We start from the raw sequence: 12,777 nt of genomic DNA on the forward strand, positions 1-12,777 counted from the left end.
CTGAGGTTTTTACGTCGCTGTATTACCTGTTTGCTTATATTCCAGAAACTAAATTAAGTTATCAAGCAGCTGAGGAAATTAAATTACCATAATGAGCCAACGCACCTCACCTGCTAAGAAACTAGCCTCACGCCAGATATGCTATGGAATAATGGAAGGAAGAAAGGAAGTGCTTTTGTTGTTTTTGGAAATGTAATAAAATAATAAATTAAAACAGATTTGGGCTGGGCCTTTGTTCCAAACAGATTAAAAACATTTGGGCTTTGGGAGGATTCTATTTATCCCCGAAACTAAACCGAACGGTAATCCCCAATTTGTGCAATGGCGCGAGGATCATCATCTCGATCAAAAAAGAAGAAAGGATCATCATCATCGAAACCAAACAAGTCACCTGCGCTTGGTAAGATTTTCTGAATTTGGTAGGATTATTGTGTGAGAAAGATGATCTGGGCTTCATTAGCTTATTTTTCTTTCGGAGTTTGCTGCAAGTATTAGCTTATTTATGATACTATACAATATGTGATGAGGTCTGATATTTAGGTTTTGATATACTTAGGTGCTCAGACCGTTATATACCCGCATCTTGAAGGCGGTAACCCTTTTGAACCGGGTAAGATTTTGATTTTTGGTGTATATTTTTGTTTTTGCACTTGGGTGTGATCAATTTGGTGCCCTTCATATAATTGATATAGCTATAGCTAGTTTCTAGTGTTTGAATTCATTTTGGTCTATGCGTGAAGTTTATGTACATGTCATTACTGTCTATTGCATCATACATCTCATTTCTGTCAATGGCATCTCATCTGCAATTATATTTAATGTTAGTTATAGTCACAGATTCATTCATTGAACTGAGTTAGCTTAATGTTAGTTATAGTAACATTATATTTAATGTTAGTTATAGTCACAGATTAAAAATAAAAACCTTCAAACTACTCCACTGTTATGTGTGACAATTGTGAGTCTAATTTCTCAGGCTGTGCACTAATTGAACTGAGTTAGCTTATATTTAAAATTAAGTTATGGAGAATTCCAGTGGATTGGTTCTTTATTTATTTATTATTGTTAATATTGTTGTTGTTCTTGTTAATTTTTTTTTGTCTGACCCTCTATTTAGAGTTTACAGAATTTTAATATGAGAATATCTTTTCAATGTTAAAAAGAAAAGAAAAAAAAGATTAGAACTTGGATCAATTAAAATATTAGATAATAAATGGGAGGAAAAGATAAGTAGGTATTCCCCCTGCCCCCGCCGGTGATCTTTTACCCTTCTCCTGCATAGCTATTCTACAATTGCATCTGCAGCTTCTCCTTTTGAGTTTGATGCTCCATTTTGTATGCTTTTGATAAGTTATATGCTCTATGAGGAAGATTATCTCTCCTTGACTTGTTTTGAATAATTAAATCGTAAAAAGAGGATTCTTTTATCGATTTGCATCTGAAGATAATCTTGGTGCCACCATATTTTTCTGCATGATGCATTCGACAATATAGCTTTGAAGATAATTCTGCCCCATTGAAGTAATTTTTATTCCCTACATAGAATGAATGAAGAAAGTAATTGTTGATGGGATCTAACAGCTGATTGCACAGGAAACCCCTCTGCTTGTGTCTCTCTGTGTGTGTTTTTCTTTTCTTTTCAAGAACCAGTTTCTCTTTTTATTTTAACTGTATCGGTCTGTGTTTTTGACATCTTTGTCCATTCGTCTGTTTATTATTTTTCTAGTTTTAAGTTTTATGGTGTTTGTGTTGTTATTTTGGGTTAACATTGTAACTGTGAAACAGGTACCAAGAACTACGAAAAATTGCTGGACATACGTCGTCGTCTTTATGAAGGTATGCTTTTATTATTGTTTTAGAGTTTGTGTGTATCTTGGATTTTTTGAAGGACCAAAGGATTGTTGATTTTATCTATACTATTATAAGAGAACCCCTTCCACTGAACCTACATGATTACCCTTCTTAAAAACTAATTTAAATTAAGCTTTACGAAGGACATCAACGATAATCTAAAATTTAGATAAATTACAAAAAAGGAAACTGTCAAAGGTTGTTATCCCTCCTTTAGCAACAAGAAATTTCTGATGAAAATATATATATATATATATATATATATATATATATATATATATATATATATATATATATATAAATTTAGGGTGTTTAAAATTTTTTTATTTAAATTCTTCTTTGCAAACATAGTGCGTGTCACAATCTAATATCTTATCTGACAATATAATCACAAACAGTTAGCAGCAAACGTCCTTGTGGTTTTACTATCAGCGCCTGTGACCCTTTTGCTCCTGGTAAGAGTTTGCCTTTCATTTTAACGTTTGTGAAGAATATCGTCTTGGAATTTCCTTGGGCTTAATATTCTTTTGGTATTGAAATACAATGTCGGTCTATTTTGTGATTGAAGGTAACTTCCGTGGAGCATCCAAATTCACTGCCCTTGTTCCTGACAAAACGTTGTTTCCAGGTTTGTGCCGCAAAATGTCTTGGAATTTCTTCGGGTTGTTTTGAATTTTTTTTAATTTTTTTGTATTCTTTTGTGTGTGTGTATATTGTATTGTAATACCATGCGATCAATTTTGTGATTGAAGATAACTTCACCAGCCATTCACCATGTATGGTTCATGTAGAATGCTATAGTTATATATATATATATATGTATATATATTAATTTATTTATTTATTTAACAGAGTAATTTTCTTTTCACATGACTAGACCTTCTAGCAGTTTCATAAACCTGACATAGTACCCTTACCAGAAATTTCAGTTTTGCTAGAAAAATTACGGCAAGTTGGAGTTAAATCACCGGCACTTTTACTATGTTATTTCCATTCAAAATTCCCCAAGCTTTGCTATTTCTTGAAATTCTTGGTTTTGCTAGAGGACCATTCATAGCAACGTTGTGCGCTGATGTGGACCCCTCTGCTTTCCAACTTAAGATTGTCTTATTAAAAAAAGTTTAACCACATTTGCCCCCAAAAAAAAAAAATTGGATTGACGGTTTAAATAGGAAGATGAGTAAAACCTTTAAATAATTCTGCACGCCCACCCGGCAATCTCTATCCCAACTCTCTGCTCTCTTTCCCTACCTTTCTACGACCAGTCATTTTCATTTACCCTATGCTGATACCTGCCACTCCTTTGAGTTTGTGGCTTCATTTGGTATGTTTTTAACCTTTTTCTATGCTCTTTGAGCCAGACTATGTTGAATATCTGGCTTCTATACTGATAGTAATTTATTTGTATTATTAGATGATGCCCACATTTTTGGATCTATGTGTGTGGAGAGAATTTCTCTTGGCAAGCCATATTGGTTTGTGCATGATGTATTCCTCAGATTAAATAGTAGTCATAGTTGTTGAAGATAAGTCCTCCATTATATTCATTTGATATCCTACATTATCTCATTGCACCTGTAACTTCTGTTTTTTTTTTCTTCCATTTTTTTCACATATGGCACTGTTGGAATCTTTATTATTAATGTCATGTTCACTGTACTGTATATATTTTTTTTTTGGTTTTTACATCATCGTCATTTGTCCGTTTATTTAGTTTGTTGTTACTTTTTGTTTAATGTTGTTATCATTGTTCTGTATCTGACTTTTGTCCGCAAAACAGGCCCCAGGTTGAAAGAATCAAAGATTGCCTGTCCTCCTTCCCAAGATGGTATGCATGCCTTTTGTTTTAAAGTTTGCGAGTAAACAAGTAAAGTTATCTTGGATTTACTTGGGCAGTCTGTTCTTAAGAAAAACAAGGTGTTGACTTTTAATAATGTAATAAGATGACACACTTTGTCAAACATTTGGATCAGTTTGTATCGTAGATCATTTTGCATTGCAGCTTCTTATGTTTTATAAACACTAAACTCTGACTTATTCGTTGCGTGTGAAATTCCAACTCCAACTTGGCCTTAAGCAGCTAAGTTGCAGTATCCCTTTTTTTTTTATTTAATGTCACACAGTAGTTTATTTATTTTAGTTTTTGAAGATATCAATTTGTTCTATCTTGTTTGTGATGATCTTAGCTGACAGTTAATATGGACTTTTAGTTTTTGAAGATACCATTAATTTGTTCTATCTTGTTTGTTGTGATCTTAGCTGACAGTTAATATGGACCATTTGTCTGTTAATGGGATCATATATCCTGTTGCATCTCTTATATATTATGATATTGATCTTCAGAAATTCAGAATCTTTTTTGTTTTTTGTTGTTGTTGTTGTTGTCGTCCATCACTGATACATCCACGTAGCTACCCAGCGTTTACGAAACTACAATGTCAGTCAGGCTTACATATATTATGGTCACTCATTGAAGTTATATTTTTTTGAAATATAGTGATTAATGTGTCCAATTAAATAGGTGGTTGTCCATTTTTTTTTCCCTAAATTTGGAATTTTGTTAAGCACTAAAAAACAGCGAGTTGGATTCAATGGAGAGGACATACGAAACCTCCCAACTAGGCTGGGTTCCAAACCCCATATCAAAAAAAAAAAAAAAAAAGTGAGTTGGAGGTGTTCCTGAGATTCATAGGCTTCTCTAATTGCATATTAAAGTTTTCATAAAAAGCCTCTAGTATCATTGTTAGTATATTTCTGAATTTAATAATGTAACAGCAAAACAGGCTGCGGCTGCAGCTGCAGGTTGATCGAATCATTGTTTTGCACTTTTCCTTCCCAAGATGTGTGCATGCTTTTTGTGGTCACTCATTAAAGTGATATTTTTCTGAAATATAGTAATTAATGTGTCCAATTAGTAGTTGAGTGCCCTTTTTTTTTTTTGTTGCCTAAATTAGAAATTTTTCTAAGCACTGAGTCTGTAAGAAGCCTATAGAATAATTGTTGTTATTATTTTTCTGTGTTTAATAATGTAAGTGCAAAACAGGCTGCAGGTCAGTAGAATCAAGGATTGTCACTTCTCCTCCCCAAGATGGTATGCATTTTTTTTTTTTGAAAGTCTGCATGTGAAGTCATCTTGGATTTGCTTAGGTAGTGTACTGAAGAAAATAGAAAGTGTTGATTTTTTATCATTTAATTAGATGAAACACCGGAGACTTTGATCAATTTGTGTTGGAGATCATTTTGCATTGATGCTCCATATGTTTCATTACACATTAAACATTCATTTATTCATTGTGTGGTGCAACTCTAACTCCAACTTGGCCATAAGCAGCTAACTAACAGCATCCATTTCTTTTTATTGGTATTAGACAAAATGTTTGGTTTTTTCATTTCATTTAGAAAGTTTTCTAAGCACCAAGTGTTCTTAAGAAGCCTGTTGTATCATTGCTGTTATTATTTTTCTGTGTTTAATAATGTAACTGCAAAACAGGCTGCCGGTCAGCAGAATCAAGGATTGTCACTCTTCCTCCCCGAGATGGTATGCATTTATTTTTTTTAGTTTTTATTTTTTTAAGTCTGCAAGTGAAGTCGTCTTGGATTTGCGTATGTAGTGTACTGAAGAAAATAGAAAGTGTTATTTTTTATCATTTAATTAGATGAAACACCGGAGACTTTGATCAATTTGTGTTGGAGGTCATTTTGCATTGCTGCTCCATATGTTTCATTACACATTAAACACTCACTTATTCACTGTGTACTGCCACTCCAACTCCAACTCGAACTTGGCCATAAGCAGCTAAGTGACAGCATTCATTTCTTTTTGTTGGTATTAGACAAAATGTTTGGTTTTTGCATTTCAATTAGAAATTTTTCTAAGCACCAAGTGTTCTTAAGAAGCCTGTAGTATCATTGCTGTTATTATTTTTCTGTGTTTAATAATGTAACTGCAAAACAGGCTGCCGGTCAGTAGAATCAAGGATTGCCACTCTTCCTTCCCGAGATGGTATGCATTTATTTTTTTAGTTTTTATTTTTTAAGTCTGCAAGTGAAGTCGTCTTGGATTTGCGTATGTAGTACTGTACTGAAGAAAATAGAAAGTGTTATTTTTTTATCATTTAATTGGATGAAACACCAGAGACTTTGATCAATTTTGTGTCGGAGATCATTTTGCATTGCTGCTCCATATGTTTTGTTACACATTAAACACTCACTTATTCACTGTGTACTGCAACTCCAACTCCAACTCGAACTTGGCCATAAGCAGCTAAGTGACAGCATTCATTTCTTTTTGTTGGTATTAGACAAAATGTTCGGTTTTTGCATTTTAATTCACCAGCCAAGTCATTTTTTTAACATATAACTGCCGTAAATTAGTTTAGTAATAGTTTTTTAAGATATCATATGGTCTATCTTGTCCATGCGTGATCTTACAGTTGATAGAGTGACATTGTTGATGGGATTCTTGTTGCATCTGCACTCATATTTTAATCAGAGATTCAGAATCTTCTTTTTTTTTTTTTTTTGGTCACAGTTACGGAACTACAATGTCATGGTTACATGAATTAGTCTCTTATTAAAGTGATATTTTTGGAAATTTAACTCATAATTGAGTCCTTTTCGTTTTTCTTTTCTGCCTAATTAAGTTAAAGTTTGCTAAGCACCTGCAGGTTACTAACATTCATACATTTCTCTGATTTGCAGATTGTGAGAAGGGTACCGGTGATCTTTTATACCACATAGATAGAGTATGTTTTTAGCGTGTGTGAGGATGGTAGCATTGGGTTTGTTCGAGGAAACGAAGTGTTTTTTGTTTATGTTCTATGTTTATTACCTAAATATTTGTGAGAAATTACTTGGCTATTGGATATATGTATGTTGGCGCTTGTGGATATGTCGTGGGGTTTTCTTTGGCTTTGTTTTTTTTTTTTCATTTCGTATTTTTATTTGTTTTGATTCAATACCCTACTGTATTGGAGTTTGAAGCACCCGTTCTACCAGTATTCCCCATCCCCGTACTCATCGGCCTTTTCTCCAACCCAACCCAGTAACTGGATGTTGTAGGTATGGTGCTAGTTGACAACATCTTAAACCTCTTACTAAGTGGGATCCCCGAACTCATCCGCTCTCCACCAACACCCCAACCCTTCCCCCCCCTCCCCTCCCAAAAAAAAAGATAACTGGGTCCGTTGTAGGTACGGTGCTGGTTAACATTTTAAACCTCTTACTAAGTGGGATAGACAAGATCTTCTCTGCATCAAAAGGTAAAAAATGTTCAGTAATGAAACGAGCATCCCAAGTAATTGGTTACGACAAGCAGCGATTCTTGAGTACGAAGCTATTGGAGGGTTTGTGACTCATTGTGGATGGAACTCTTTCCTTGAATCAGTCTGCTGGGGTGCCAATGATCTCTTGGCCGGCGTCTGTGGAGCAGTTTTACGTGAGAAGGTGGTGAGCCAGATATTGGGTTGGGGTGGTGCTCAAAAGTGGTCGACATTTGAGGAGGATAGTGTGAAGAGGGAAGCCATAAAAAAGGCTTTGACTAGAATCATGGGGGGTGGTGAAGGGTGAAAAAATCAGAAGCAAAGCGGCAAAGCCAAAGCGCTTGGTAAGATGGCAACAAGGGCTGTTCTAGATGGTGGCTCATCTTTCTCGGATATAAATGCTCTGATTGAAGATTTGAGGTCCCTCAGGGCTTGATGCTTAAGATGGAATTGAAGCTTAAGATGGAAATTTACATCATTAGCTAGTTTAAAATATGTGAAGTTTTATTCCAATTTCAATTTGCTCTGAAAAACCACTGTGATGTTCTTGAGAAACATTATCCTGTGATAATATTACGTTTCCTAGTTTGATTATAGTCTGATTATGTTTCCGATGACTACTTTGATTGTGTTTCTTATCACCACTTGGTTTATGTTTCTTAGCTAATTTGATGGTGTTAACTGATAAGTACGTAAAGATGCATAAGATGGAGAAGCAAAATCTTTGAGAAGCAACTGAGCAGCCTCAATGCTCACTCTGTCACTCGGATGTGGAATCTGTACACCATCTTTTCTTCAATTGCCCTATGCTTCATGACGTATGGACTTGGTTGTTTGCCATGTTCCGCCTACAGCACCCAACGTTAATTTCTTTACAAGGGCTCTTCTCTCCAGTTTTATTAAACCAGATTCCGTTTGCTTCAAAACTGTTATGGAGGTTAGCTGTTTGCAATCTGGTTTGGTGTATATGGACTGAAAGAAATAAAATAAGGCTTGATGGGAGAGTATTTGTTTCCTGGCGATTTAAACAGTTCCTTATTTATTCTTTCAAGGACTCAGCGCTGTGTTACTTTGTTCCTTGCGCTCGAATTACGTCTGCAGTGCTGGTTTATTCATTGTTGGGAGTCTCTCCACTCAGAGCAAAGGCCCCAAAGTTTATACCAGTGGTTTGGGAGGCTCCTCCCTCAGGTTGGATAAAGGTAAATACGGATGGTTCATTTTCAAGTACTACAAGAGCAGGTTTTGGGGGTGTGTTCAGAGATTCTGAGGGGCTTTTTCTTGGGGGCTTCTCATTTAATGCTACGGTGCCAAGTGCTATTGATGCTGAGGTTCTCGCGATTATTGAAGCAATTAACGTTGCTTTGGTCCGTCGCTGGACTCACATTTGGTTGGAAACGGACTCAATACTAGCACTACGATACTTCAAGAACCCTGGTTTAATACCATGGAGATTGCGTACCTCATGGTTGAATTGTTTACACAAGGTTAGTCAGATCACTTTCAGAATGACACATATCTTTAGAGAAGGGAATGCTTTAGCTGACAAATTTGCCCGTTATGGAGCCTCAAATGTTGGTGCAGTCTGGTGGAGAACCTTACCCTCTTCCTTTCTAGCAGAGTTTGGAAGAGACTTGTCTTCAAGAATTAATTATCGCTTTTCTTAGTTTCTGTTTTCCTGTAGATTTATAGTTTGTCATTTGTTCTTATCGGATTGTTTTTCTTTGTACTGTTTATGTATTGCTCCTTTGCAAGTATGGGTATGCCCGGCTTGTTGCTTTGCGCCTCTTGGAAGTGGTTTTGGCCTAGTCCCCCCTTCCTATTGTACCTTTCTTCTTCTTTTTTAATAAAATTTCGACTAAGGGCGATGAGTTAGTCCTTAGTTCGCTTCAAAAAAAAAAAAAAAAAAAAAAAAAAAAAACTGAGCAGCCTCATATCAACATAAACTAATGACGGAAGTAAAGGGCCTCTACATGTCTGGCCTCCAATGCTACTTTCCTACTGAATTCCTCTGCCATCGTCCACAATCTTTCAATCTCAAGAATAGTACAAGTCCTGCTACTCGATCAATTCTACCTCTTTGAAGCCTTCAGCTTTGTTTCTTCTCTCTAGATCTGACCCGTAGCCGCTTAGTCTCCAGGCCTCAACCGATCATTAGTTGAGGTTAGAAGTTGCTTGGATTTTGATCAAATTAAAAACCCAAGCTTGAGCCCTTCGATTTGGCATTGTTTTGCTTATGAAAGTTTGGTAGAATTTTTGTGTTTATCTGCTTGTGAATGTGCATTGAGGGATTTGTTTTTGATTGAGATTGTGGCGAGGCAATACCGAGCTCTATGGGAAGTAGAACATTTAGATTGCGGGTAATCTCAGCCTGGTGGATTTGGGAGTGTTCACTGATGCCAAATTCTTTCTCAATTTCATATATGTTCTTCTAGGTATTATCTTTTAAATTGTTTAGATTTGTTTTCATGCTCTTTTTCAAATAATTATTTTGGGGTTAAACAATTTCTTGGGCTTATGAAAAATATGAAACAGTATTTTTTTTTCCCCATAAAATTAGGATTTGTATATGGATTATACAATATATCAAAGGCTCGTTGGCACGTAGTTGATGCGGGAAAGGCGACATGATTCAATGTTGTTAACACGATGCATATCGTCCACGTGGTTGGTAGGAGTACCTCGCCTTCGAGTTCGTGGAGTGGATGCATTAGCCAAAACGGCGGTCATAAACGAATACGTAACGAACTCGAGTACACTACGAGGTAATTCGTAAAGTGTCGCCGCGTGGAAATCCGTGGAATAACTTTTAGAAATCGATAGTAAGGTTCCGTGGTGCATTCCTTATAAAGCGTGATTAGGGAAGACGGATGCTCAACTAGTTCTGCATGTGTATGTCCTTCTGAGGACATGCAGCGGCTTCTTCCACGGTGAACTGCGGGTTATATGTTAGTGAACGACCGATGAACTCCTAACAGAGAGTGTATTCTATTAGACGATAATGGTCGTCAAGGCTACGGATCGCAACGATAACGTCGACTTATTCTTCATAGTTGACGTGGGTCCCGTGTGAGAATATTTTCAGAAATTTTCACAAAGTGAGATCCTCGATTTAAAATTTGGATAATAAAGTACATGACATGACGAGTTCGTGTAAATTTTGGGGGAATTTTTCGGATACCCGGGCTATAATCACAATTTTCGGAAGTTTTGAATTATGGAAAACTTTTGGAAAAAAAAAAATGTTGTGGTGCCATCTCAACCGTCCAGACTTCCACCGCTTGATCACAGCCGTCCATAATCAGTTGGACGATCCATCCAGAAGGATCGAGATTCGAGAGAGAGAACCAGAGTTCTCTGACCCGACGCGACCCGGAGACCCGCAAAGAGGATCCGACCGGCGCTACTCTGTCCGGCCACATCACAGCAGCGGACCCCGGCATTCTCTTCATCTCAACGGCGTCGACGTCCCTGTGGCCTCTGATCGTCCATGCATCGATAGTAGACGGAGAATCGACGATAGGAAGCTTTGTGTCTCATCCGGCGAGTTCTGCAATTTCCGGCCACCGTCTGAGCTGCAAGTGCTTTTCCGGCATTGCTGGGTTTTCTTTCTTGCTCGACTGCACTTACAGACCAAAAATCATAAAGGTTGCTGGGCTCTGGACATCAAACTCATCAGTTCACCCTCAAACCAGTTTCAGTTGTGTTTTGTGAAACTGAGTATGGCTGGAATCGTTTTCGAAGGTAATTATGAACCTTGAATCAGAGCTTTGTTCTTGTTGTGTTGATCAGAAGCTATTGAAATGAGTTTGGTTTAGCTCGGTTGAAATTGGAGCTCCTCTGGCTATCGATTTGGTCAGTTTGTCCTAATCTGGGTGTTTGGAGTTTATGTTTGAATTAGAAAGTTTGAATGAGTTGTGGAATCTGTTGCTGCTTTTGCAATTGTGGATTGAGTTTTGTTATGATTAATGAAATGGTTCTGAAGAGTGAAAATGGTCAAGTGTGACCTGGGGTGTCCTTAGTATTCTGGGGCACACCTTAGTCAGAATGGAACGAGGTTGGTTGGGTGGCCATAGTAATTCCGATTACTATGTGACGAAATTTCTAAGTATAATCCAACTTAATTGTTGACGAAATTGGGAATTGTTATCACGTTGGTTTGCATAAGCATGATGTGAAATGATAACAAGTAAAGAAAATGAATTAATATATTGGGTGACCTTAGTAAATTTGGGTGCACCTAATATATTTTGGTCCACATCATAATTTCAAGTAAATGTTCAGTAAGATGGGTTAATTATCGAGCTTGCAATTGGTTGGTCAAACATTGGTCAATGTCGGTCAAACAATGGTCGATCTTGGTCAACTCCTGGTCAAACCAGGAAAAGTGGTTAGACGTATTATTAATCGTTGAAATTTCAATTATTAGTTCAATGAGATATTAACTATCGAAATGTCAGAACTTAGGACTCCAGTTACCCAAGGAACGGAAGGTTCGCGATTCTTGGAGTACGTGAGGAAAAACATCGGAATCCAAGTAGGGGATTCGGGACTCTCCTCGATTAGTGGTTTTATTGTATTATGTTATTTTTATAAAGTGATGCATGTTAAGTGGTATGGTTTGGTTATGTTAAAATGCAATGCATACTAACCAAATCGTGAGAAATGTGATGGCTTGAGAGCGAAAGGGGCACTGACTTCCTTGAGTTATATTCCCTAAACCTCCGGAGGGTTAGCTATGTCGGTCGTCCGAGTATCCGTAATCACGGACTCGGTACGTGTATGTAGCTAGGTAGCGGATGCTCTCGCTACGCTTACCTGGTTATAAATTAATTTGAGGTAAGGTCGTGTAGTGGGTCTATGGGACCGGCCATCAGGTAATACTTTGATTTGGCGCCGTACTTATTTAAGCATCATGCATCAGTTTTCAAGTTGAAAAACATTAAAGTTTGTCATTCCTTTAAACACTTGGTTTAAACATGTTTTCATACTGAGGCCTCAATAATTTATTTATCGGTTTTCAAAATCTAGTCAAGATAGAGCCGAAAATTGAACAGTTAAGCAAAAATAAAATCAGATTTAGTCAAACCGAGCCCAAGAGCCCCAAGGCCCATCTTTGACTTATATATATTTGCATAATCCAATGGGAAACCCACTAGAAAAGCCCACAAAGCCCACTTCTATACATGTCATCCATTTACTTCTTTACATGGGAAGCTCCCTATAAAGGCCATTAGCCTTTAAAACTTCTTCCATGTGAGACTAAAGTCCCACAAGTTCCAACAATACCCCACATTTTCGATTCAAACCCTAACAATACCCCACATTTGAATAGAAAATAAGAGATCGAATTAGGAACTCATCGTTATTTCGGAGAACTTTGATAGGATATGCATCGGAAAATGTGTCTTTTGGACTTGAACCTTTCGTAGTGAATACTTATCGGATTTACTTTGTGAAGTAGTGAACTCAAGGCTTGAACTATGCACGTTTTGTAGTAAACCGAGACAACAAGTATCACACATATCATATCTAGACATAGTTCAAATTCTTACAGTTGTGTTCATTTTGGTCCTGAACAACTCCTTACTTCATGAGATTTTTAGAGAACTTTAGCCATGTTGGTTCTCATAGATGCGACCCCACATCAGTCTCATATAGGTAATGC

At 36.9% G+C, this 12,777-nt stretch overlaps 1 protein-coding gene across 1 annotated transcript; it reads left to right on the plus strand.

The window, feature by feature from the left end:
* The first annotated feature begins 285 nt into the window (after positions 1–285).
* On the plus strand, positions 286–6,742 carry LOC133735573 (uncharacterized). Its single transcript, XM_062162977.1, has 10 exons — positions 286–400; positions 557–610; positions 1,786–1,836; positions 2,250–2,306; positions 2,420–2,479; positions 3,632–3,679; positions 4,895–4,942; positions 5,342–5,389; positions 5,807–5,854; positions 6,553–6,742. The coding sequence occupies exons 1-10, from the start codon at positions 322–324 to the stop codon at positions 6,606–6,608; spliced, it is 549 nt and encodes a 182-aa protein (XP_062018961.1). The 5' UTR covers positions 286–321; the 3' UTR covers positions 6,609–6,742.
* Positions 6,743–12,777: the final 6,035 nt, after the last annotated feature.

The sequence above is a fragment of the Rosa rugosa genome, chromosome 3 (assembly GCF_958449725.1).
Source record: "Rosa rugosa chromosome 3, drRosRugo1.1, whole genome shotgun sequence".
NCBI classification, from domain to species: Eukaryota; Viridiplantae; Streptophyta; class Magnoliopsida; order Rosales; family Rosaceae; genus Rosa; species Rosa rugosa.

Excerpts from the sequence above, each read along its gene's own strand:
- LOC133735573 (XM_062162977.1), top strand. The coding sequence starts at position 322 with ATGGCGCGAGGATCATCATCTCGATCAAAAAAGAAGAAAGGATCATCA. Across the intron at positions 2,307-2,419 it reads CTGTGACCCTTTTGCTCCTG|GTAACTTCCGTGGAGCATCC; the intron begins GTAAGAGTTTGC and ends TTGTGATTGAAG. Across the intron at positions 5,855-6,552 it reads CACTCTTCCTTCCCGAGATG|ATTGTGAGAAGGGTACCGGT; the intron begins GTATGCATTTAT and ends TCTGATTTGCAG.